This window comes from Babylonia areolata, chromosome 3 (assembly GCF_041734735.1).
Source record: "Babylonia areolata isolate BAREFJ2019XMU chromosome 3, ASM4173473v1, whole genome shotgun sequence".
Classification (NCBI taxonomy): domain Eukaryota; kingdom Metazoa; phylum Mollusca; class Gastropoda; order Neogastropoda; family Buccinidae; genus Babylonia; species Babylonia areolata.
In genome coordinates this window covers 22,482,340-22,509,201 of record NC_134878.1, presented here as the reverse complement: position 1 = coordinate 22,509,201, position 26,862 = coordinate 22,482,340, and the positions used below count along the sequence as shown (strand labels likewise).

General features: G+C 45.3%; 2 protein-coding genes across 3 annotated transcripts in view; one reads left to right on the top strand and one right to left on the bottom strand.

Moving 5' to 3' along the window:
• LOC143280506 (A disintegrin and metalloproteinase with thrombospondin motifs 6-like) overlaps window positions 1-10,278 on the bottom strand; it is a 121,169-nt gene extending 110,891 nt beyond the window's left edge. Inside the window, exon 1 of the mRNA XM_076585174.1 lies at window positions 9,618-10,278. Within this exon, the coding sequence (XP_076441289.1) occupies window positions 9,618-9,801 (184 nt within the window). The 5' untranslated portion in view covers window positions 9,802-10,278. The remainder of the gene's footprint in view (window positions 1-9,617) is intronic.
• Window positions 10,279-21,289: 11,011 nt separating this feature from the next.
• On the top strand, window positions 21,290-26,660 carry LOC143280505 (Rieske domain-containing protein-like). 2 transcript variants are annotated; one of them, XM_076585172.1, is made up of 5 exons: window positions 21,290-21,405; window positions 22,450-22,579; window positions 23,881-23,915; window positions 25,436-25,516; window positions 26,368-26,660. In XM_076585172.1, the coding sequence occupies exons 1-5, from the start codon at window positions 21,400-21,402 to the stop codon at window positions 26,548-26,550; spliced, it is 435 nt and encodes a 144-aa protein (XP_076441287.1). In that variant the 5' UTR covers window positions 21,290-21,399; the 3' UTR covers window positions 26,551-26,660. The 2 variants fall into 2 exon arrangements, with proteins under 2 accessions (XP_076441287.1, XP_076441288.1); XM_076585173.1 differs by having other exon boundaries at window positions 21,290-21,409.
• The last annotated feature ends 202 nt before the right edge of the window (window positions 26,661-26,862 follow it).

Sequence of the window (26,862 nt, the reverse complement as noted above, 5' to 3'; positions counted from 1 at the left end):
TGATTTGTTATGTACTGCTTGTCATGTCTTTGTGTGTGTGTGTGTGTGTTTTTTTAAAGAGAGATTGAAAAGGGCATGGGGAATATGCCCCGCCCTCATGTCGGTGTGTGTGTGTGTGTGTGCGAGCGGGGGACGGAGGGGGGGGGGAGGTTGGGAGGGCAGGGGATTTTTAGGGAGAGACCAGATAGAGGCGTGTGAGCATGCACGCGTGAGAGAGTCTGTTTTTCTTCTGAAGTGATTGATGATGCTTATGAAACCTTTACATTTGTTGTTGTTGTCCCCCCCCGCCCCCCGCCCCCCCCCCCCCCCCCACACACACACACCGGTTCCCACCCCCCACCCCCACCCCCCACCCCCACCCCCTGCACCTACCCGTTTTTGTGTGTGTGTGTGATTGGGTAGGGTGGGGGGTCGGAGAACGGGGGGGGGGGGGGGTTGTCCAAAACTCTGCTGCCAGACAAACACTGACTCAAAGAGACGAAACCATGTACTGCCCGAGAAGCTCTTGTTACCAAACTTCTTGTTCTCGATTTTAAAACAAAACAAAACAACTAACTCTCATTTGGGTGGACAATAGAAATATGCAATAATTCACGATGGAACTTGCAACATTCATGTTACTGAACAAATGAGTCATGAAGAAAAATAAGGGAGAAAATCCATTCTTAATAACCCCCCCCCCCCCTCTCCCCACACACACTGTCCCAATATAAAGCACATTTCATATTCAAAGTTTAAAAGTGAATATGCGAGAGGAGGGGCAGGAAATGTTTCTATGTCAGGGAAAAGGGAGGAAATCCTGTCATAAGGTGGAAAAAAAAATGTATTTCGCATAAACATTTTCACACCCACAGCGATTGCAGAGCATGAAGTGAGGACGTGTGCGTGTGTGTGTGTGTGTGTGTGTGTGTGTGTGTGTGTGTGTGCCTCAGAGAGGGGGTTGGGTGGACGGAGAGAGAGAGAGCTGTGGAGGCACAGGTCTCTCTCTGTGTGTTGTGTGTGTGTGTGTGTGTGTGTGTGTCTGTGTGTGTCTGCAACTTTGTGTGTGTGAAAGAGAGAGAGAGAGAGAGGTGGATGGACGGCTGTAGAGGCGTGTGTGTGTGTGTGTGTGCGTGTGTGTGTGTGTGTGTGTGCTTATGTACGTGCGTGTGTGTGTTCGTCAGTGTGAGTGCATGTGAGTATTATTCCAGTTCCTGCAGTTATTTAGATAAGAAAAAACAAAACAAAAAAAAACAACAAAAAACAGAAGGCATGGAAAGCCGCCGGGTCTGCAGGATTTTCTTGGGTCGTTCCAGGTTCGCTGCTAGATCAGCGTTTGGTTCAGCTGCGGTTTTAAGACAGTGTGACATTTTCTTTCTTGTTCGAAGTCAAAATGGGGAGAAAAAAATCTGGACAGACAACACTTTATGATACAATATAAACCACAGACGTCATGTTACACATTTTATTTTCTTCTTTTTTTCAAGTAGGGTTCTGATTTAACCAGAATGAACTTGAAAAACAAACCATTCGATGAAACGTTAAATAGCGTAGCTTTTCGACCGCCGTCTTCCTGAGAAGTGTGTGATTCTTTCAGAACTGCTGTAGCTGCTTTTGTTACGGAGTATCTGAGCGGTAAAGTCACAGAAAAGACGGGTATGGGACAAACACGAACGCTTGCGTTTAATTAATCATTGTTCTGTTTCCAGCAGATAACTCGATTCGACAAACACTTGTTTCAGATGGTGAGTGAGAATATCATTTGGGTTGATATTGATTTTGTTTGTACTACTAACCACCGGATCTCTCCTTCCCGCCCCTCAACCTCCCCCCCCCCTACCCCCACCACTCTCCCCCTCCACACACACACACACACACACACACCGCCCCCTCCCCCTCATCCATCCCCACCGCGCGCCCGCGTTTCAGTTCGGTTTCATTGTTCACTAGTGTTTTTAAATCAACAAGAATCAAATGTGAACCACAATAAGCTTTGCTTCATGTTTCTTTTTGCATTTTCTAACTTTAGTTTATTACTGTGTGTGTGTGTGTGTGTGTGTGTGTGTGTGTGTGTGTGTGTGTGTGTGTGTGTGTGTGTCCGTGGTTAATTTAAACTTAAACAAACCGATTTTCTCCGGAAATACTTTGTCTGTCAATACCAAATAACGGCTTTGCCTCTTCTGTTTTTTCATCAACTGTTGTGCCGAGGAAGATTAAACTGACTCAGAGTAAGGACTGCTGTTCCTCGTTTTGACTAGTGGGGAGTACTTTCCGGTAGTATCACTTCTTTTTTTCTTTTTCTTCTTCTTCTTCTTTTTTTTTTCTTCTTTTTTTAAAAATCAGTGCTTCAACGGTAGACAGGTGTGGTGGGAACGCTCTTCAGAGTTAAAGGTGTTGGTGTGTGTGTGTGGGTGGTCGGACGGGAGGGGGAAAAGGGGTGGATAGGTGCCGGGGTGGATCGGTGGGTGAGCGGGCGTGCATGCTTGTCTTATGCAGCGTGTGTATAAGGGGATGGCAACACTGCTTATATCACAGACTGACGTAAGTTTACAGTTGGGCCAACAGCAAAGTGAGAGCTGTATTATTGATGGTTTCTCCATTGCAGTGGGAAATCATTTACAGTTTAGTCTTTTGTGAAAGATTATGACTTCTCAAACTAGGAGGCAAAATTGCACTGGATGTAAGTGCAGCAGCCTTGGGGGCTGGTAGGCCTTTGGGAACCATCCCCAACGCCGACTGTCCTAAAACCCTCTTGGCCGAAAGAGTGGGAATGTATCTTGGGCAAGACACTCTCCACTATGATCAAATTCTATCCCAGATTGTTAAGACAAAGACTGAATGGGAGCGGATTCCATTTCTCGATCCCTCTCCAAATTCACGGAAGATAAATTTCAATAAAACATACAGGTAGTAACTATCGAAAATGTTCTTAAACAGGCAAAAAAAACCAAAAAACAAAAACAAAAAACAAAAAAACACCAGGATGAAGTCAAAAATAAAAATTGGTGGTGTCAAATCAAAGGTACCTTAAGAAGAAGATGAAACACCGTTTCGAGTCTTAGACTCTTTTGTCAAGTGTAGAGGAGGTGGCAAGCCACAGCGGTCTTTAGGAGGTGAGTCTACGTGGGAGGTGACCTACAAATCAACAGATCTATATTCGCCAATGAGCAAATCATGTTACCTTTAGTGTTCCTCTGAGTGAGTAAGACACGAGGTGCCGTGGCGAAATCATTTCTAAAGGGACTGGACATCTGATTCCGTGGTAACCAGTGATCACAAGGTTCGAGGCCCCGTTTACGGCGGCATGGTGTCCTTGGGGAAAGGTACTTTACGATTGACTCGGATCTTATTCACTCAGCCCATGTCTTCTTCTTCTTCGTTCGTGGGCTGCAACTGCCACGTTCACTCGTATGTACATGAGTCGGCTTTTACGTGTATGACCGTTTTTACCCCGCCATGTAAGCAGCCATACTCCGCTTTCGGGGGTGTGCAGGCTGGGCATATTCTTGTTTCCATAACCCACCGAACGCTGACAAGGATTACAGGATCTTTGACGGGCGCAATAGCCGAATGGTTAAAGCGTTGGACTTTCAATCTGAGGGTCCCGGGTTCGAATCACGGTGACGGCGCCTGGTGGGTAAAGGGTGGAGACTTTTTCCGATCTCCCAGGTCAACAATGTGCAGACCTGCTAGTGCCTGAACCCCCTTCGTGTGTATACGCAAGCAAAAGATCAAATACGCACGTTAAAGATCCTGTAATCCATGTCAGCGTTCGGTGGGTTATGGAAACAAGTACATACCCAGCATGCACACCCCTGAAAGCGGAGTATGGCTGCCTACATGGCGGGGTAAAAACGGTCATACACGTAAAAGCCCACTCGTATATAAGAGTGAACGTGGGAGTTGCAGCCCACGAACTAAGAAGAAGAAGAAGAAGACAGGATCTTTAACATTCGTATTTGATCTTCAGACACAAACAGGTCTGCACATAATAATGTTGACCTGGGAGATCGGGAAAAAAATCTCCACCCTTTACCCACCAGGCGCCGTCACCGTGATTCGAACCCGGGGACCTTCAGGTTGAAAGTCCAACGTTTTAACCACTCGGCTACTGCGCCCGTCCGTCCAACCCATGTCTGAATGAGTACCCCGACTTTGACGTTTGGGGAAGGAAGAAACGGCGGAAAGTGAGGATTGGGATCTGCCATTCTGCTATGCTGAGCCCTAGATGAATTCTTCTTCTTCTTCTTCTGCGTTCACTCGTATGCACACGAGCAGGTCTGCACATATGTTGACCTGGGAGATCGTAAAAATCTCCACCCTTTACCCACCAGGCGCCGTCACCGTGATTCGAACCCGGGACCCTCAGATTTACAGTCCAACGCTTTAACCACTCGGCTATTGCGCCCGTCGTAGAAGAATTCGCTGCGCTCCATTGGCCGTAAAAAAAGCTATGGGACAGTTAACAACAACACTGATGAGGACCGACAATGCTGATCAGTGCCGTTTGTTCGCTACACCTCCATCAGCAAGCACACAGGGAAATAAATGGTGTGTTTCAAGTTGTGCGCGCCTGTAGTACTTTCGCGCGCGTGTGAATGTGTGTGTGTGTGTGTGTGTGTGTGTGTGTGTATGCGCGCACCTGTGTGGTTTGCTATCTATCTGGAAAGGCTTCTTGCACCCGTTCATAATGGGTAACGTCCTGTAAAGGAATGAACTATCCATCCATCCATTCATTCTGCCACCCCATTTCTACTTAAGCAATTCTTTCCGTCAAGAATTAAGGTTACAATTGTTTGTTTAAGGAGACGGGCGCAATAGCCGAGTGGTTAAAGCGTTGGACTGTCAATCTGAGGGTCCCGGGTTCGAATCACGGTGACGGCGCCTGGTGGGTAAAGGGTGGAGATTTTTACGATCTCCCAGGTCAACATATGTGCAGACCTGCTAGTGCCTGAACCCCCTTCGTGTGTATATGCAAGCAGAAGATCAAATACGCACGTTAAAGATCCTGTAATCCATGTCAGCGTTCGGTTGGTTATGGAAACAAGAACATACCCAGCATGCACACCCCCGAAAACGGAGTATGGCTGCCTACATGGCGGGGTAAAAACGGTCATACACGTAAAAGCCCACTCGTGTGCATACGAGTGAACGCAGAAGAAGAAGAAGAAGAAGAAGAAGTTTGTTTAAGGAGACCGATATAGTACTGTAAGATTCCAAGAGAACCTGTGCCTATTTCTCTCACTCTCATCTCTCCCTCACAGCACTCACTCTCTTGTTGACGTTCTCCCTCTTTCTCACACGCTCTGTCTTTCTCTCTCACGCACCCTCTCGGTGTCTGTCTGTCTGTCTCTCCCTCTCTCTGTCTGAATCTGTCCGTCTGTCTCTCCCTCTCTCTGTCTGTCCGTCTGTCTCTCCCTCTCTCTCTGTCTGTCTGTCCGTCTGTCTCTCCCTCTCTCTCTCTGTCTGTCTCTTCCTCTGTGTGTGTGTGTTTGTCTGTCCGTCTGTCTCTCCCTCTCTCTCTCTCTGTCTGTCCGTCTGTCTCGTACTCTCTCTCTCTCTCTATCTGTCCGTCTGTCTCTCCCCCTCTCTCTCTGTCTCTCCGTCTGTCTCTCCCTCTCTCTCTATCTGTCCATCTGTCTCTCCCCCTCTCTCTATCTCTGTCCGTCTATCTGTCTGTCTCTCCTTCTCTCTCTCTGTATGTCCGTCTGTCTCTCCCTCTCCCCTTCTCCCTCTCTCTCGTTCTCTCTCTCTCTCGTTCCTCATAGTCTCTGTCAGGTGGAGATTGACAGAATGGTGAAGACACTTATCTGCCCGAGAGGGTCTGGGTTCGAATCCCGCTCTCGCCCTTTCTCCCACGTTTGACTGACTCAAAGTTAGTATGGATGAAACGATGAACCGAGCTCCTGTGTGCGGCACGCACCTCGGGCACTAAAAAAAGAACCCATGGCAACAAAAGCGTTGTCTTCTGGCAAAATTATACAGAAAAAAAATCCAGTCTGAGAGGTACACAAAAGATACATGCGTTCAAGTTTCAGTTTCATGATTCTCAAGGAGGCTTTCACTTTCACTTTCACTGCGTTGACGGCCACAATCATCAATTTGATTTTTACGCCGTTTTTGTTGGGTTGCGATGAAAGAAAAACAAACTACAGAAAGCGACAGACCTATTAGTGAGGATGAAAACCTAGTCCTACTCTAAGTGGGTTCTCCGGCAGACTACTATCACTTCACTTTTCGCCCTTCCGAGCTAGCTGGTCCCTTGCTGATCTAAGACAGCAGGGCCCCAAAAATAAATTAAAACCCCCCAAAAGTACTGGGGTAAGAGAGGAGGTAGGGGGGAGGAGGGGGGGTAGGGGACCTGTTATCTAATTAACTGCTGACTGGGGGGCACCCTAGACTTAAAGGTGTCCAAGGTGTCTGCTGCTATAGCTGTTTCAGGCAGGTTGTTCCAGTCACTCCCTCTCCGAGGCATCACAGCGCTCGGACACATCCATATACGCTACACCACGACTACTAGGCAGATGCCTGACCCGAGCAGCATAACCCCTAACCCCCAACAACGCGCTTTATCAAGGGCTTGAGAGAACGTATATATATATCGTAGTGGAAATTATACAAATAATGAGGCCAGGAGACACTATGATTAACAAATAGTAAAGAGTGGTAACTCTCTCCATTACACAAGGTACACAACTTCAAGTCAGTGATGCTTACGCTACCGATTCAGCTAGCACACAGCAAAAGGTACATTGAAACAAACCCAGACACTTCCTCAAAAAAAAAAAGAAAAAAGGAAGCGCCGGGCCTGTCCTTATACCAATCATTTGACATGTGCTCGCTGAATCCGGGTAGCGTAAGCATCACTGACTTGAAATTGTGTACCTTGTGTAATGGAGAGAGTTACCACTCTTTACTATTTGTTAATCATATCGTAGTGGATTTCTTCTAAAAAAAAAATTTTTTTTCCCAGACAACACTACAGTTGCCAGGAACATTTTTTCACTGAGTGCGTCAAGTGCTTTCTGTAGATGGGATCTCCTGTGCTTTATCGTCTCATCCGAAAGACTATGCACTCATTTTGTGTTTTTGATTTTCTTCAAGTCAAAAGATAGGAGAAAGAAAGGGGGAAGGGGGGTGGGGGGGTGGGGGGGGATTCGAACCCCGACCTTCACGGCCCCCGACACTATGTATTAGCAGTTGAGCGTGTTAACCATACTGCAAAACTCTCTGTGTCATGCCCGTCCGTCTTTATCAATCACGCTCCTTTTCCTCCTCTCTTTCTCTCGCACATCTTCTTCTTTCCTCTCCCCCCGCCCCGCCCCCCCACCCCTACCCCCCTACCTCTCTGTGTATTTTCCATGCGATCAAAGCAACAACAACAACAACAACAATCATATACTCAGACATGATTAAGTAAAAGGTCAGGTCCATGAACAGTCTGATATTGTGTGTTGCTATTCAGGTATTATAATACCCCTTCTCTGTGCCCGCCCACCCCAGTCCCCTGGTTTTGAATTGTGTGGTCTGTGGCCAAAGTTCTGGCATTACAACATTTTCGTTCGTTCGTTCGTTCGTTCGTTCGTTCTCTCACGATGCTTCCCCTCTGGTCTCTCACGATCCCTCCTTCCCTTCTTCTCTGACCCCCCCCCCCCCCCACCCACCCCCTCCGTCTTCCTATCACGTTCCTTCTCTCTCTCTCTCTCTCCGGGCTCTCTCTCTCTCTCCGGGCTCTCTCTCTCCGGGCTATCTCTCTCTCTGTCTCCGGGCTATCTCTCTCTCCGGGCTATCTCTCTCTCTCTCTCTCTCTCTCTCTGTGTCTCTCCGGGCTCTCTCTCTCTCTCTCCGGGCTCTCTCTCTCTCTCCGGGCTCTCTCTCTCTCTCCGGGCTCTCTCTCTCTCCGGGCTATCTCTCTCTTCGGGCTCTCTCTCTCTTCGGGCTCTCTCTCTCTCTCTCCGGGCTCTCTCTCTCTCTCTCTCTCCGGGCTCTCTCTCCGGACTATCTCTCTCTCTCTCCGGGCTATCTCTCTCTCTCCGGGCTATCTCTCTCTCCGGGCTATCTCTCTCTCCGGGCTCTCTCTCTCTCTCTCTCTCTCTCTCTCCGGGCTCTCTCTCTCTCTCTCTCTCTCCGGGCTCTCTCTCTCTCCAGGCTCTCTCTCTCTCTCTCTCTCTCTCCGGGCTCTCTCTCTCTCTCTCTCTCTCTCCGGGCTCTCTCTCTCTCCAGGCTCTCTCTCTCTCTCTCCGGGCTCTCTCTCTCTCTCCGGGCTATCTCTCTCCGGGCTATCTTCTCTCTCTCTCTCTCTGTCTCTCTCACTGGGCTATCTCTCTCTCTCTCTCTCTCCGGGCTCTCTCTCTCTCTCTCTCTCTCTCTTTCACTCTCTCTCTCCGGGTTATATATCTCTCTCCGGGCTATCCCTCTCTTTCCGGGCTATCTCTCTCTCTCTCTCTCTCTCTCTCTCTCTCAGGGCTATCTTCTCTCTCTCTCTCTCTCTCTCAGGGCTATCTTCTCTCTCTCTCTCTCCGGGCTATCTCTCTCTCTCTCTCTCTCTCTCCGGGCTATCTCTCTCTCTCTCTCTCTCTCTCTCTCTCTCTCTGTCTCTCTCTCTCTCTCTCTCTCTCTCGCATGATTTTGGTCCATTCCTCCTTTGTTCTCCGCAGTATTTTGTGTGTCTCAAATCAGTGTGTATGAACCTCCAAGCCGGTGGCCTTGCAGTGAAATATTTCTACGTTTCTAAGTTATGCGTTCTCTCTCTCTCTCTCTCGGATATGTCTGGTTGCAACAAGGCCTTGGCTGTGAGCAAACTTTTCTGTCATTATTTAAGCAAAGAATGACAGATATATTTATGCAGGAGTGGGACGAGTCAGTAATGTCTAAATATATATATATATATATATATATATATATCATAACTACAGACTGTTTAAAACTGGTTTTCAGTGTGAGCAATATTTTGACTGTGGATAAAAAGTGTTTTAGGGACTGTTTGGTAAAATTACGGCTTGGTTTGCTCCCAATAAATAGATCATTTTTTAGGAGAACATTCAAATGTAATTTAAATTACGCGTGTAAATGCTGTAATGTGGTCGAAGATGAAAACCATTTTATAAACAATTGTGTCCTTTAGAAAAACCTACGGCAAAAACATCAGAACTCTGAAGGTCAGTCGTGTGTACACTTGCTGAAGAATGGTTCTGTTTACAGTATTCGTAAACTCTGCATTTATATATTTAATGCCCTGAAGATACGACAGGAATTCTGTGACAACAATGATGAACGTTAATATTAATTTACTATGCATAAGAAGCACTTTTGTTCTACAGGTTTAAGTTAGTACGTATTTTACATTTTGTTGTCGCTGCGTGATCACCATATTATGTACTTTTGACCTCTTTCTAGGGGCCGGAGGCCTGGAGATGAAAGTTTTGTTCTTGTTCTCTCTCTCTTTCGTTTCCTCTTTCTTAGCTCCCCAACCTCCCTTTCTCTCTCTCCCATGATGTTGGTCCTTCCCCCCCTTTATTTTCGGTATTTTGTGTGCCTCAAATGTACACAGACAAGCCGGTGGCCTTGCAGTAGTCTCTCTCTCTCTCTCCCTCTCTCTCTCTATCTCTCTCTCACGCAGCCAGACAAGTGGAACCCACCTGTTCTCCTCTGCAGACTGTCGCCGTCGACAACGTTGTTGGGGACCGCAGACTTGTCTCCCCTGCCGCTGCTGGTGGTGGTGGTGGTGGTGGTGGTGGCGGCGGCCCCTTCTCCTCCCTCCGCCACACGCGTTTGTACACAAACCACACACGCCATCGTCAACACTAAGACTCGAACCTCCATCCCTACTAGCGCCTCCAGCCGCCCCGCTGCGCACCATGCGGGCTCTGTGGGCACCACCGACCCTGACTGACGTTGGAACCAAGACTGACACCACCACTACCACTGGCTGTTGAGAAGCGATCCACTTGAGCAAGCTGAGATGAGAGATGGATAGAAACTGCCCCGCGTCTCCGTCCTTTCTTGACGCCGGAACACCTCAGCATATAACTGTAGCAAAGAGCCTTTACCTACCTGCAGGCTCTTTGACTGTAGCATGGATGTCAGTGAGGGGTGGGGTGGGGTGGGGGTGGGGGGAGAAGTCTGCCTGTTGTTTTACACGTGCATGGTGGTTGGTGGTGGAGACACTGAGAACAGAGAGAGAGAGAGAGAGAGAGAGAGAGAGCCAGAAAGAGAGAGAGGGAGTAGGGGAGAGAAAGTCGGTCTTGTCTTGTCCTGGTTTTACACGGCTCTGCCCTGTTCTGTGTGTGTCTGTCTGTGTGTATGGGAGGCTGGCACCGTCTGCACTCTGGCTGCCCTCTCTCTCATCGCTTGATTCCACGCTGTTTATATTCCATTCGTGCCGGTGCCGCGTTGAGCAAGTGTGGCGCCCCTCTCGTGTTTTAGTCCTTGCGGACAACTCTGGGAATGTCACCCACCACAGAAAGAGCGCCGGTTCGGCCCATATAACAGGAAGGCTGTCTCACCTGTTTCACTGTTCACTGTTTTGTACAGTCCTTTCCCACCAGTTTGATAAACCGCTTCGCTGCCGAACTTATTCAGTATTAGACTAGTTATAATGACAGGCCTGTCATGCCAACGCTTAGCATATCATCACAGAGTGACATAAGCTTACAGCTGGGCCAACAGCAGTGTGAGAGCTGTATGATCAATGGTTTCTCTATTACAATGAGAAGTCATTTACAGTTTAGTCTTTTGTGAAGGACTATGACTCTCAAACTAGGAGGCAAGATCACGTATGCAATTCAGTTGTACTAGTGAGAAGACCTCTGAACAAGCTCCAAAGAGCTTCAACACGGAAACAAACCAGTAACCAGTAACCAGTATACCAGTAAGATTGCACTGGCTCTTAGTGCCGTAGCCTTGGGGGCTAGCTGGCCTTTTGGGAACCATCCCAACGCTGACTATCCTAAAACCCTCTTGGCCGAGAGAGTAGGGATATAACTTGGGGCAAGACACTCTTTACTGTAATCAGATTCTAGCCCAGATAGTCGGGACAGCATTTTCCTCCTCTGCTGTTCTGATGGTCATAGTCGGACACGACTGACTATCATACATACAATTTTTTTTCTTCTTCTTCGTTCGCCTCCCGGTGATGAGCAGCCCGGTGTCCTCGATGAAGGCTGCCGTCCGTCGCAGCTCCTCCAGGGTGCCGTACAGCTTGGCTTCCACTGGATACAATGATAACGACCAGAGTGCACATATCTGAGAGGTAATTGTCTGTTAGCCACATGAGAGGCGTCGTGACAAAAGAGAGTTTTCGCCCCTGTCTCATCTTCAGGTGGGAGTCACAGTCTCTTGCTGACTGTAAATTGACAAAGACAGATGGCCGCTAGCGGGAATTCAGTCGTAGAAGTTGTAAAACTGTTGGGACCTTCCGACTTTTTGCTATACTGATGCACCTCCACACTGACACCGCTCTTCGCCGGCGTAATTCTTGGACGGACTCGGACGCTCCTTGCTTGTTATCCGGCTGACGTTTCACTGAGAGAGAAGCCTATTTCTTTGACATCTGCATTTATTTACAATACTCTGGAAGATTCGTTCTCCTCGACGTCAGTGTGTGTGTGTTTGTGTGTGTGTGTGTGTGTTTCTTCCTTTCTTTCTTACTGTCTGTAACGTTCCTACCTTTCATCAGTTTAACGTCACCAGTTTCACTATTTCGTTATATTTGATGGGGGAAAAAAAAAAGGAATAGAACTAAACTTTGCGTGCACGTGAGTGCCGGCGAGTGGGTGAGTGCGCGCACGCATGTGCAGTTTGTGCGTGCCAGTGTCACTGCGCCGGCGCGCGGCGTGTGTATGTCAATGTGTGTGTGTGTGCGTGCGTGAATGCGTGCCTGCGTGCGTGCGAGCGTGTATGTGCACTGTGTGTGTGTGTGTGTGTGTGTGTGTGTGTGTGTGCGTCAGTGCGTGCAGGCGTACGTCACGGTTGGACAAGAGAACTTTTCATGCACAAAACGTCGAGTGGAGGGGACCCGGCCGGGGTAATATGGGGGATGGGGGGGGGGGTGGGGGGGGTTATTATTCATAACACTCAGTTTCGCTGTGTGTACCTACATTTTTCTGTTCCTCTAAGCACGGCAGTCTGGGCGGTTTGCCGACTGTCAGCCTGAATTTAGATCCCATGATTAAAAACTTTGGGTTTCTGAATCATGTATATCAGATTGTATCCACGGATGTGATGTGATGTGATGTGACTGGGACACCCAGGATTAATCTATCCTCGCCGGGGTATGCAAGAAGTGACAGGGGGGGTGGGTGAGACGCCGGAGCCAGACGACGGACTGGCATTGCCAGCGGGACAGACGCACAACCTGTCCGTACATGACCCATAATAAACACTGGAGATCCACTGACTGCCAGTTTCCTTCGACAGCTGCTCGAACATCACAGAGAACACAGCGACCTCCTTGTCAAAGCAGATTCGGGGATGGTGAGAGAGAGAGAGAGAGAGAGAGTGTGTGTGTGTGTGTGTGTGTGTGCGTGTGCGCGCGCGCGTGTGTGTGTGTGTACGTGTGCGGTATATGTGTGTATGTACGAGCGCGCGCGTGTACTAGTGTGTGCGTGCACGCGCGCTTGCTTAGACAACCAACTGTTTAGCATACACTTCGCCGCCAAGCATGTTTGTTATCTAAGTGTTCATATGGAGTGTTGTTCCGTGCTTTACACCAAGTAAAAATGAAATGAACTAAAACAAAAGAAAACAGAATCTGTTTTAGTTGTTTGTGGCATCGTCTAACTCAGTTTCACGGGAGAAGCTCATAATTGTCTTCAAATGTGTGTTTGTGTGTGTGTATGTGTGTGTGTGTGTGTGTGTGTGTGTGTGTGTGTGTGTGTGTGTGTGTGTGTGTGCCGTGTGTGTGTGTGTGTGTGTGTGTGTGTGTGTGTAACAGAAGAAGAAAAGACGGCAGTCACTCAGTTAAAACGCTCGAAATCATCTGCATACATATACACACCTGAGCGCCGGCGAGCTCGTAACACTGCACCACGCACTGAGACAGGTACGCGCGCGCGTGCGCACACACTCACTCACACACACACACACACACACACACACACACACACACACACACACACACACACGTGCACATCAGGTTTCGGGGAAGGGCCGGCCGGGGTTAGTGAGGGCTAAAGAGAGACCGACATACAGAGAGCAAACGCGCGTGTGCACCAGAGCCATAGAGAGAGAGAGAGAGAGAGAGAGAGACAGACATACAGACAGACAGAGACAGAGAAACACGGAAAGACACAGAGAGGAGATAGAGAGAGAGACAGACAAACAGGCAGACAGAGAGGGACAGAGACAGAAGAAAAAAAGAGAGGAGAGAATGACCCTGCGACAGAAAGAAAAAAAGGCAAACAGATCGTCAGAAAAAAAAAGACAAGAGACAGAGGGAAACAGACAGACAGACAGACAAAGAGAGGCAGGAGCAGAGACAGACAGAGAAAGTGAGAAGGAGAGAATTCTTAAGAAGTAAAGACGAAAATCTCTTTAAAATTCCAAACAGTGGGAGGTAACTAGTTAGCGAGCTCATTAAAGTAACATGAAATGGAAAGGCTTGAATTGAGAGGGGGCCTGGGGGGGAGGGGGGGGGGGGGGGGGGGGGGGGGGGGCGGTTGGTTATTCCTTACCGTTATACCGGTGCAGCACGAGAAGAAGTACCCCCCGCGCCCGAGATTTACTGTGCCGGGATTTCACTTTTCGGTCCGGTCCCACACAATAAGTTAACTGAAAAGAACGGAGTCAACTATTTCACGGGTTATTCAACTTTGAGTATTAAAAAAAAAAGAAAAAAGAAAAAAAAAAGTGTATTCTCTCCCAGTATCTTGGTGTGGGTCAGTTTTCATAATTATTTGTCCGGAGCCACAGTTGTTTTTTTTTTTGTTTTTTGTTTTTGTTTTTTTGGGGTTTTTTTCATCTTGTTTCAAGTACTGTACTTTCAACTTTCCTTTCCTTTGTGGCTTTATGATCCACTGCTGGCGACTGTCAAACGACGGAAGATGGCATGGTTTGGTCACGTCATACGAAATAACACCCTCTCCAAAACCATCCTGCAAGGGACTGTAGAGGGAGGGCGCAGACGGGGGCGGCAGAGAAAGAGCTGGTCCGACAACGTCAAGGAATGGACCAAAATGACGATGCCAGATCTCCTCACGACAGCTGCCAACAGAACGGCGTGGCGAGCTATGACATCTTCCTCATGTCCCCCACCCCCAACGACCCCAGCGGTCGAGGGAATGAGTGAGTGAGTGAGAATGATCCTTCTCGTGTCACACATCTTCTAGTGTGACTCCGTGTCACATATCTTCAGTACATATCGCTTGTTATCCCTGGATTCATATGGAGTGTTGTTCCATGCTTCACTGACACCCGTACAGCTTTAGGTACAAGAAGAAAACTAAATCATTTTGGTTACTTGTGGCATCTAACTTTCACGATAGAAGCAGTTCATGATCTTCAAGTGTGTGTATGTGTATGTGTGTGCGCGTGTGCGTGTGCGTGTGTGTATGTGTGTGTGAGAGAGAGAGAGAGAGAGAGAGAGAGAGAGAGAGAGAGAGACTTGCACTCTCACCTTTTAATCTGTAATCCTCGTATCCGCTTCTCAAGCTACTGTACTCTCCCCGCCCCTCTCTTTTTCTCTGATGAAAGATATTGTCCATTTCCAGAATATGTGAGAAATACATAATGTTCCCCTAACGTTTACTTGAAGCTCAAATGTCTTCAGATATAGGTTAGTGATATCTACCACAAATGACTGGCACTGTCTGAAACGAATGTCTATATCTGTCTAAATCGTTTAGAATAACAGAAATTGAGTTTTTGCGATTTCTTCTTCATTTATTTATTTATTTTTGTTTTTTGTTTTTTTTTAGGGAACCTGATGATGATAGGATCGATGATGTTTGTACACCACACACACCCTCACAACAGGCAAAGGTCATAATTATGTTTGCTGAATCATGAAAAATTCATATTCGCATTCCCTGTCTCTATCTCTCTGACTTCCTTCCATTCCCCCCCCCCCCCACCCTCACCCCCTCCTTCCTTTCGCACCACTTCGCCCTTATTGCATTGGAAAGTCTTCTTCGTCCGTGGACTGCAACTCCCACGTTCATTCGTATGTACACGAGTGGGCTTTTACGTGTATGACCATTTTTACCCTGCCATGAAGGCAGCCATACTCCGTTTTTTTTTGGGGGGGTGTGTGCATGCTGGTCCGGTACTTGTTTCTCATAACCCATGGAACGCCGACATGGATTACAGGATCTTTAACGTGCATATTTTATCTTCTGCGTGCGTATACATATGAAGGGGGTTCAGGCAGGTATGCCGGCACATATGTTGACCTGGGAGATCGGAAAAATCTCCACCCTTTACCCAACAGGCGCCGTTACCGAGATTCGAATCCGGGACCCTCAGATTGAAAGTCCAACGCTTTAACCACTCGGCTATTGCGCCCGTCGCATTGGAAAGCAAAAATTCACGTTTGTCGGGTCTTGTATGATATGATATGACATTATATTATATCATATTATATTTCAAGAATAATGATCACAACAACTATCGTCATCAGCTTCATCATCGTCACCATCCGGCGTCGTCGACATCATCATAATCATCATTTTCCTCCGGAGCGCAAAATCCGATGTGACAGCGCTTTTTCTCGGGTTAACACCGGTCTGGGCCCGTATCCCCTTGCCGCCGAAGAACTACACTTCTCTTCCTCCCTCCAGGCTCAGACCGCAGTCTGGAACTCAAAACTCTCGCGGCTGCAAGTCTGCAGGCGTGGTTATTGTGGGTTTGTAAATCTCTCTCTCATCTTGTAAAGTCAACTCTATACCCATGCCGCACTACCCTCCTCTCCCACCTCCTCCTCCTCCTCCTCCTCCACTTTTACACACCCTGCACCCCCCTCCCACTCCGCACCCCCTTCTAGAGAGGAGGAGGTGTGTGGTGGGTTGTATACTGAGGTTGGGAGGAAAGAGGGATAGGGGTGGGAGGGGGGCGGAGGGGATGGGGGGGGGGGGTACCGGGAAGGGCCCGGGGATTGGGGGGACAGGTATAGCGACGAAAAATGGAGGCAGAGGGGAGGGGAGGGTATGGGAGGGAGGGGGAGAGGGAGGAGGGGGGGTCACGCGTGAGGTGAAGGTGCCCGTATAGTATAGTGAGGGGCAGGTAAGATTGGGGAGAGAGAAGGGTGGGTGGGTGGGTGATGGTGACGGTGGTGATGGTGAAGGCATGGTAGGGAGTGGGGTTGGAGGTTGGGGTGGGGGTTGGGGATGTAGGTGGGTGGGGGTAGGGGTAGGGGGAGGGGATGTTGAGAGACTCCCAGTCTATTGAGAACAGGTGAGGGGTGTAGGGGAGAGAGGGGGAGAGGTGGGTAGGTGGGGGGGGGGAGGTGGGGCAGAGGCGTGTGTGTGGGGGTGGGTGGGTGGGTGGGGGTGTGGTGGGGGAGTGGGGGGGGGGGGGGCCGTAGTGGCGTGCTCAACTTACGGGGGCGTACAAACCAGCACCTACCCCCACGCTGTTTTCATCAGGTCCCTGTTAAAACTGCTGAAGAGAATTATTTATTTTAACTCCACTCGTTGACTCGGCATCTGGTACAGTGCGGGTGATCCGAATCGTTCGTTCGTTCGCGCGCGCGCGTGCTCGCGCGTGTGTGTGTGTGTGTGTGTGTGTGTGTGTCCGTGTCACGGAAAACATGAGTGTGTGTGGGGAGGGGAGGGTAGGGAGGAGGCAGGGAGAGGGCAATACGGGTAAGTTGCCGAGTGCGGGTGGTGAGAGAGTGCGTGTGCATGTGTTCGGTGGGAGAGAGCATAAATTGTGTGTGTTTGGTGGGGGGGGGGGGGGGCGTGGGGGGGGGATGAGAGAGAGAGAGAGAGAGAGAGAGAGAGAGAGAGAGAGGAGAGCGTGTGCGTGTTCGTGTATACATGCTCGCATGTACATGTGTGTGTGCCACTATGATATGTGCGTGCGTGCTTGCCAGTATGTCTCTCTCTCTCTCTCTGTGCCAGTGTGTGTGTGTGTGTGTGTCAGAGTCTTCATGCGCACAAACTCCTCCGCGTCAGCCCCGGTGTGTTGTTTTTTTCCGTCCGAGTCAGTACACGGGTATCGTCACGGGTGAGCCTATCTTCTTCATCAGTCCCTGTGTCAGTTTAGCCAGCCAGCCTAGGTTCACGTACACAGCAGCGAAACGAGACAAGACATGTCAGCCCAAACAACACCTAAAAAGATTCAAGTTCTATTCCTACAATTTCGTTCCTGTGCTCAGTGGTAAAACCCAAACTTGGCTGTCGGACCGTACATGAGCGGAGAAGATCATATCACTGATACAGCTGTCTGGCCAATTTAGATTACTGTCATGATCAGATCACCGCCTGCTTTGAACATAATTTATTGATATTTATCTAAAAACGCCGCGCAGTAATCAGCAAAGAAATAATCATCAAAAAAAAAGAAATCCTCAGTAGCATCTTCATGTGGAACCTTTGACCCTAAACGTACGTGTATCCGGCTGTGTGATTTTAAAAAAAAGTGATAATTTATCAGTTGATTAATTCTTTTTTGTTTCTCAGTTCTTTTTTTTCCCGAAAGGCAAATATATAATATATATATATATAATTATGTTTAAAATACACACACACACACAAAACGAACAACATGACTGCCAATGCTGCCAAGTATCCACTGCTAGGCGTTCGTGTCAGTTCCTGCGTTGAGTAGTGTGTGTGCGTGTGTGTGTGTGTGTGTGTGCGTGCGTGCGTGCGTGCGTGTGTGTGTAGTTGTGTGTGTCTGTGTGTCCGTCAAGTTATGTGTGTGTGTGTGTGTGTGTACTGAGGCATATGTGATGATCAGATAACGGCTGGCAGACCGGCGGATGAGTGTCTGTAATGAAATATGGATGTTAAGTGTAAGTGGTGAAAAGTTGAAGAGAGACAGACTGCCGATAGATAGATTGACTGAAAAGACAGGCACACAGAGAAAGAGAGAGAGAGAGAGGGGAGAGAGACAGACAGACAGACAGACAGAGACTGGACAGAGGAGAGACAGACAGGCAGACAGACAGAGAGACAGAGAGAGACAGAACGACTGAGCGAGGCAGATGACAGACCGAGACGGGAACAGACTGAGAAAGAGAATGGAGACCGACGGCAGACCGTGACAGGCAGACTGAAAGAGAGAGAGAGAGAGAGAGAGAGAGAGAGAGAGAGTCTGTGCTTACAGTTTCATTTATGTGCTGGTATGGAAGTTTGGGAGTGAGGAGTAAGCGTGTTTTGAACGATGTCATGAGTGTATGCAGTAAAATTGTGGGAGTGAAACAAGCTAGTATGCAAGAGCTGTATGAAAGTCGAGTGGTTAAAAAAAGCAGGCAGATAGCAACTGACGACACCCATATTTTAGCAAAGTATTATGAGCTATTGCCATCAGGACGACGCTACAGAACTTTTAAGTTGAAATCCAGCTCTGAAGACTTTTATTCCACGTTCAATCCACCTTTTAAATTCTTGAGAACTGTGTGTGTGTGTGTGCGCGCGCGCACTCTCATGTGAGACGTGTGAAAGTCCGTGCATGATAGGCTGTACCTTGTTCTAGTTGTGGTGTGTGTGTGTGTGTGTGTGTGTGTGTGTGTGTGTGTGTGTGTGTGTGTGTGTGTGTTTACTGAGCTTAAAACGTGACAATTGGTTATAATGAATGTGCAATATGTAGGAAGAATAATGTGCAATATGCAGGATGAATGTACAATGAATATGTCTAATGCTAACGTCCATATTCTAAATATATTTCTGTTTAATAATTACGATGTAATAATTAATTGCAATGTTTTTAAAAGCGAATATGTGAAATGCTTTTATTTGAGAACATATGTTTATTACTCTTGTTTGATCAAGTTATCCGCGCGCGTGTGTGTGTGTGTGGGGGGGGGGGGGGGGGTGCGGTGCGGGTGTGTGCTGATTATCTGGTTGTGGTTTTCCGCAATTTATCTTTATTCTTATCTTATCTGTCTATTATAATCAATGTGCAGTATAGTAGGCTATGTTTATAATTATATTCAAATAATGTTTCTTAATTCTTTCTGTTTTTACATTAAGAATACTAGTTATTACCTGCAGTGTGTGGATGTATGTATGAAACGATGTACGTGATATTTTTTACATTTGTATCTTCGTAATATTTGTTGGGGCTGTTGTTGGCTTTTACAGTTATGGTCCCCATGTTGTTTACTTGTCTATGTTGTGATAATGCACCTGACCAAATTTCTCCAGTTGGAGATAATAAAGTTATTCTTATCTTATCTTATCTTATCTTAGAGAGAGAGAGAGGGTCGTGAAGGGGAAAGGGAGGAGAGAGTGTGCATGCATGTGTGCATGCGCCGTGACTTGATCACCACCAAGAAGATCGAAGCCGCGTAATTTCATTAGCCCTGTTACTGAGTAACACTGAGGGCTAATGAAATCACGCAGCTTCGATCTTTAACAGGGCTAATGAAATTACGCAGCTTCGTTACTGAGTAACAGGGCTAATGAAATTACGCAGCTTCGATCTTCTTCGTCATTCGATCTGTTACTGTCTGATAGTTATGAAGGTCTGTGGCATCAATTCAGTAAGAAAAGAAAACTAGCCCCGGTTTGTATGGCCATGTTTGAACAGGGTCTTAACTGCTTTGCCGGCTGACGGAAACAGTCCTCCAGTGAGCTGAACAGGAGATGGAAGGAAACACATTGAAAAACAAAAAACCGAAAACGTGTGAACTGAACTGACTGAAAGCAGACCAGACTTGAAGGGAAAGCCTTTTTGCAAAGACAGGCTTTGACCACAAGAGCTGGATAAATCACACGAACAGTTTTTTTTTTCTTTCTTTTCACAAGTTTTACTAAAAAATAAATAAATAAAATAAAAAAAAAAAAAAGGTGGGGCTTCAGCTGCATGCCGACAACGGAGCACCCCCATCTGTTATCATTTCCTTTCTTTATTCTTTTCCTTTTCTCTTTTTTTCCTTCCCCTTTTTTTACGTTTTGGGTGCTTCACGCTGCCTTTCTTCATTGGAACCCCCCCCAAAAAAAAAAACACAAAAAACAAACAAACCAACAAAAAAACAACAACAAACACCTGAGTTCCAAAGACGGTATGTCTGTTTTGCTATGGAGGGACATTATTTGGGACACTTTAGTGTTTAAAATGTTACAGTATACGGTGTCTGGGTTTTTCTTGACCAAGTGTGAATTCCTTATAGTTTTTGTATAAACTGCCGGTTCCTTTCTCACTTATTCCAAAGCGCAATTATTAACATGTGTGCACGTGTGTGTATTCGTCAGTGCATTAATATGAGTGCCGTGTGTGTGCTTGGTCACAGTGGTTAATGAGTATTAGTAAGGCAGTGCACGAATGAATCAAATATAAATTATCTATCCAAGAACTCGGTATCATTTATATCAACACATCTGCCCTTATTTGCAACAACAAATAACAGCCGTAATAAGACAACAATGACATTGATCACTGCAGTGAACAGTTCTGTGCGGCGCCCAAAAACTCTTCACAGAGTCAAGAGAGAAAAAACAAACAAACAAAAAAAACAAAACAAAAAAAACCATGAAGATGATGAAGTTCGATCTATTCAACCTTGAACTGATGCACGCCCACACTGAGCAGCACAAGGCCGGCGATGGCACGGGTCAAGACCAGTTCTCCTTCGGTGTATTGAAGCTGGTGTCACTGTGTGTGTGTGTGTGTGTGTGTGTGTGTGTGTGACTTTTATCCCTTTTTATCTTCACTGAATCACACACCATACTTCAGTGCACAGTTTCTGTGCATGTGTGTGACTCAGTGAAGACTTTTATGTTCTGCCGGCCTTTCTGGCGGCAGTGTCGCCGCTAATTTCATCACCATACTTGTACAGTTTGCGTGAATGTGTGCAAAGACTTCCATACCGTTTGACACCAACGACACGTCACATTCTTCTGCACTGTTCGAAAGTTTTGGTATGTAGCCCATGTTGCCTCAGTACCTGCGTGTTTCATTTTGCCCTGAGCCGGCAGAATATAATAATTATCATGTGCCACACGCAAAAAAAAAAAAAGAAAAAAAAAGAAAAGAAAAAAGACCATGCACATGCAAGAGGAGCTATTTTACCTACATCCATGTACTGTTGATGATGACCACTGGACTTTGACGACCTTGCTGATCAATCTTTTTCATCTGAAAAAGTGTTTCTTCTTCGCGTTTCCCAAAAGTTGATCGCGCTTGGATGTGACAGTTCTGTCCCTTTAACCCACACCGTCAGGAGAAATGGGTGCAGAACAGTGTCAATTTTAGCGTTGAGTCGAAACTGTATTTTCTTTTCTTTTTTTGTTCCTAGTCTTAAATTGTTTCACTGGTATGGGGGTAGGTGAGGATTTTCATGATCTTTTACATGCTATCTTAGATTTACTGTGTACTGGCTTTTATGATGTGTGCTATCCGGCAATAAAAAGGACACGCACACACTGGCACACACGCGTGAAACACTTCATTTCTCCAGCGTCAGTGGATACCGTGTTTTCTTGATACAATGTGTGCCGTTAACAAGTTTAAGAGTATGATGGCATTGTTAAAGAAATTATATAGGTATGTGTATGTTGTTAAGATGGCAAAATCACTCCTTAAATGAAAAGTTAAAAATTGTTAAACATCACACACACACACACACACACACACACACACACACACACATGAACGCATTGTTGATTGTGGATGCGTTTCTGTTGTGTTCAAGGAGAATAGAGAATGGAGATACAAGCTGTTATCTTCAAAGCCATTTAGTGCACACAGTTTACAACATATTTTGGTTTGTTCAGTTACGTTTGCAATTTATCATTGTATACCTTTTGTTCAGAAATTTATCAGTATAGACAAGAACAGTAAGCATTATATGTAAGTACTACTTTAATGTGTTACTTGCAAGAAAAATGATACATTCAAAAGTATTATTCACTGTGCAACCAACGAAGTACATAAACTAGCTTGAAAAAAAAAAAAAGAAAAAAAAAGAGCATCGTCATTTTCCAAAGTGCACCATAGAAAAGTTTCTTCATCATTATTACTATGTTTTTTGCTTTGCCAGTTTGTTGGGCACCTCTTCTTTATTGATTTATCATTTTTAAAATTCTTTTACAGCAGATATGGTGTTGCATATATTTAGGGATCACTCAGTGTGTATGCTTCGACACCTCCTTGAAACTGAAACTAGGGTTTGTTTTTTTTTAATATTTTTAATTATTATTTTTTTTATCATTTAAAAAATTCTTTTACAGCAGATAGTGTGTTACGTATATCTATGGATCTGCATACTTCGACACCTCCTTGAAACTGAAAATGATTTTTTTTGTTTTTTTTTTTTTTGTTTGCTCTTCCAGACGGATAAGCCGACATGGCATGCCTTTGTTGCAGGAAGCCCACTGTGTGGGAACTGTGCAGGAGATCAGGGCAGCAGGCAGGAAGAGGGCGATGGTTGGAGAGAGGGACATAGTCGTCATTTCACACGGAGGGCATTTCTATGCTCTGGACAGCTTCTGTTACCGTTAGTGTCATCCTCAGTATTGTACTGTCCAGCATGTTATGTGATGCTGTTTCCTGTCCTGTCTTTTCTGCCTCTTTTTAAAAAAAAATTTTCTTTGCCTTGCTTTTTGCCCCTAACTGAGAGTGTTCTCTTCATCCAAAGACAACTTGAATTATTATTATTATTATTATTATTATTTCTTTGTTATTATTATTTTTTTAATTATCTTTTTTTTATTAATTCTTTTTTTACAATGCACATATCCAGAGGCACCATGGATGAATCAGCTAGTAAGATTTCTGATCCAGTGTTCACCAGTGATCAGGGTGTGGAGCCCTGTCTCAGCATGGTGCTGTGTCCTTGGTAAAAGTTCTTTCCTATGATGTTCCTCTTCACCCAGGAGTGAATGGATACCTGACTTCAGTCGGGGGAAGTTAAAATGGTGGCAGGAGAAGATTGGGCCCCACCTTTCTATGCTAAGTCGTAGACTTACTGTCCCAGTGGTCACATAATGATTTCCTCCCTTGCTCAGAAGGTTCTTGTTCCAAAGACAAACTTTTTAATTAAAAAAAAAAAAAAAGCAAACAATGTGTACGCCAGTGACAAACCATATAATATTTGGAAAGCAAAGTATGCAAAGAAAATTATGTAAATGATATATTACTTTCTAAGCTGAAGTAAAATGAAATCTTTTGATACTATGACCGAGGGTGCTATCTATCGCTTCCAGTGCCCCATCATCATTCACTCACCCTCACCACCCTGTTGCAATCTGCATTCTGCCGTAACCACTCCCTTTCTTTCCTATTTCTCCTCCCAGTCACCTTTTTCTAACACATAAGCAGATAAAGGTAACAATATCCTTGGGCTGGTATGATGATGAGAATTTCAGCTGGTCAAGAAGAGGAAAGAGGGTTTGACTGTGTTTTTTTTTTTTTTTTTTTTTTTTTTTTTTTTTTTTTTTTTTTTTAGATAGATTGTTAGTTTACTTGTTGTTTTTTTTTTTAATGCATATATATTTTTTTATGGTGTGTCTTCTTTTTTTTTTCTCCCCTTGTACACAAGGTTATATTTTGACATTTCACGACATCAGTGTGATTCAACATTCACATAGCAAACAAAACATTTAGTCCATCAATGATCATCGAAAAAAATCATTAATTTGTTGAGATACAAGGGTTATTTTTTAATATGATAATACTTATAATAGTAATAATAAGATGAAGAACAATAACAAATAATAAAGAACAAGATAAACAAGATACCAGATGTCACATCATGGCATGTATTCATGTTGACATAGCTTGACATAATTTGTGCAGATGCTGGTGGTCCATTGCATGAAGGAGACATAGAGGTGAGAGCCCTGATGTGAAAAGCTGCGAACGTTTCAACAGTACATCTAGTTCCAGCTTACAACCACCTCCCCCTCCTCCACCCACGATCCCCCCCCACACCCCCCCCCAAAACCCTTTCCCTCTCCACGTACACCATGCCTCACAACACACACAAACAATGTAAGCAGAATATCTCACATACTGCAGTTTAAAAAACATGTCTTTGATGCATGCTCCACTCATCAAAACAGCGGCTCCCAATGATTGACACTGATGAGAATAAGGGGAGGGAATGCTGGATGAGAATAAGGGGAGGGAATGCTGCTCTTGATTTCTGGTTCCAAACCTTCATGAATATCTTAGCTTGAGCTTCTTTCAGCTTGTCAGCAGTCACAAACATTACTCAATTCTTCACTGATACATACTACACTTTATAAAAAAAATCCTGAACAGCTACTAAAGTCTTTGTTTACGTGTAATGATTTCAATCCCTGAAACTGAGACAAAAAAAGCATGTTTTTTGTTGGATTTTTTTTTGGTTGTCTGCCATGCACAGTAATGAGTGTAACACAAGGATTCATACATTCCAAAGGCAGAAGAAGATTGCTGAATAAAAGTTTCGGTGTTATTGTCTAGATGATGATGTCTGTGAATGTGTGTGTTTGTAAATAGGAAAAAGTTTTCTCCACAATGAATCAATAGTTTCAACGTACTTGAATTTCAGTGATCTTTCATCACCTTCATCAGGTGAAAACTGATACAGGAAAGTCTTGGGTTCGGCTGGCAGTGAGTGAACTAAGTTCACTACTAAGTTCACTTACTAAACAGGCAAAAGAAACACCTTGGGAAACATGCTTTCTCTTTCATTGGACCTGTCATCTGGAACAAATTCTCTCATCCTGTCAGACACGCTGTCTTTGTCCTCTTTCAAATCAGCTCTGAAAACTCACCTTTTCCACAGTTGTAATGATTATTTTTTTCTGCCCTCTGTGTCTGTCTGCGATTGTTGGTGGGTGGAGAGAGGAATGGGGCTGTATCAGTACAAATGCTTGGTGTGTGTATATGCGACCTGTTTATTTTGTGATGTGTATAAGCAAATGAATGCTACAAAATGTATCTGCATCAATGTATGTGTAATTGTATTTGTAAACGCTCTGGGTTCTCCGGAGATATGGTGTCCAAATATTCAGTGTCATCAACATTCTTATTATTACTACTGCATTAAAGCTTCCTGGCCACAGGTGCCTGACCATGGAATGACAGACTGTCATAAATTTGATGAAGTTCCAGACCTGTGTCTTGATCGAGGCGACGCTTTCTTGTCTTGATTTGGACAGCTTCTTTCACCTTCTTCATTCAAAAAATGGGTTTTTGTGCACTGTACTGATGTCCCGTCCAGGTGAAAATTGTGATTCTGTGATGCAAGATGCTTGTGGAAAGCTGCGTAACTTCTGGTTAGATATTCATGTTGGATGGTAGGAATGTATCATGCATAATCAGAGAATCCTTACCGGTGAACGTGTTGTGTTTATTATTGCAGGACCTGGGAATGGACTCCTGTGTGGTGTGTCCCTGGCATAAATACAAAATATGTCTTGACAATGGTCATGGCCTCTACATGGTGAGCAAGAGAATAGTACTGCAATTCTTTTGATCAGCTGATTTTTTGCAGCAAAATTTATAAATAATGTGGGGTTTTTTGTTTATTTTATTTTTTTATTTTTTTTTTTTAATTGACATTTAAAAAAAATTCCATTGTTGTGCAAAATGTTTAAAATTAATGGGTTGTCTTCTGATCAGAATATAGAAATTAAAATTAATGGAAATCAGAAAATAATTTCTGGGGATGGGCAAAGATTATGAGGGATATAACTCATTTTTGTTTCTTTTAACTTCAGAAAGTCAGTGGAAAACTAACACGATTCTGGATGTATATGTTCCTTTTGAGATGCTCTTTCCATGAGAGTTTAACACAGTTTAATCCATTCTAATAGCATTTCTATGTAAATTTTGTTTGTGCGTGTACATAATTATGTGCTTGTGGATGAGTGTGCAAGTGTGAGAGACAGCAAGACATCTGGAGTCTGAAATAATCTACTCTTAGTAAACAGTTACCACTATTTTTCCATAACCCACCCAACGCCGACATGGATTACAGGATCTTTAACATGCATATTTGATCTTCTGCGTGCGTATACATATGAAGGGCTTTCAGGCACTAGCACATCTCCACATGTTTACCTGGGAGATTGGACTAATCTCCACCCAATACCCACCATGCATCGTTACGGAGATTCGAACCCGGGACCCTCAGATTGAAAGTCCAACGCTTTAACCATCTAACTGTTGTGCCTATGAAACCTATGTCTGGTGTCTGCAAATTTATGGATGATAAAGTTATATCTTTATATTTTTTTTCAATATTCTTTTTAGTCTTGTCTCTGTCATGGCAGTGTTGTGTTTTCCCCCCAGGCTGTGGACCCGTACAACCCTGGGAAAGCCCCGGAGATGAAGTCCAAGGGTGCCAAACAGCGCACACACACGGTGACCCTGCGTCAGGGCCAGGTGTTTGTCACACTGTCCTCCCTGGATCACAAGCTGGACTCTGACCACTACAACTGTGCTGAATACAGGCAGAAATTCAACCTTAGATGACCAACCGCTTGCGCTCTCTCATACCTGTACATAGCAAAGGAAAATGTATATATATATCTATAAAAAAAACAACAACCCAAAAACCCCTGAATAAAGATGATGATGTTTCTTTCAAATTGCCTTCATGTTCAACTATCTAGATTGACTGGCATTCTGTTGTTGCAACTGTGTGTGCTAAGTTGGGATTAAAAGTTCTATGGCCTTTTACAGCCATTGGGGCAGGGAATACATCACCACAGTGTCTTGAGTAGTGGTATGGGTGCTAGTCTTTCAGAAGTAAATCAATGTCCTGTGCAGCATGCACTTAGTGCA

What these genes read in the sequence shown, in the direction of transcription:
- LOC143280505 (XM_076585172.1), top strand. An exon ending in TCTGGACAGCTTCTGTTACC is followed by an intron (nt 22,580 to 23,880) that starts GTTAGTGTCATC and finishes TAATTTGTGCAG; the next exon opens with ATGCTGGTGGTCCATTGCAT. An exon ending in ATGGTCATGGCCTCTACATG is followed by an intron (nt 25,517 to 26,367) that starts GTGAGCAAGAGA and finishes TTTTCCCCCCAG; the next exon opens with GCTGTGGACCCGTACAACCC.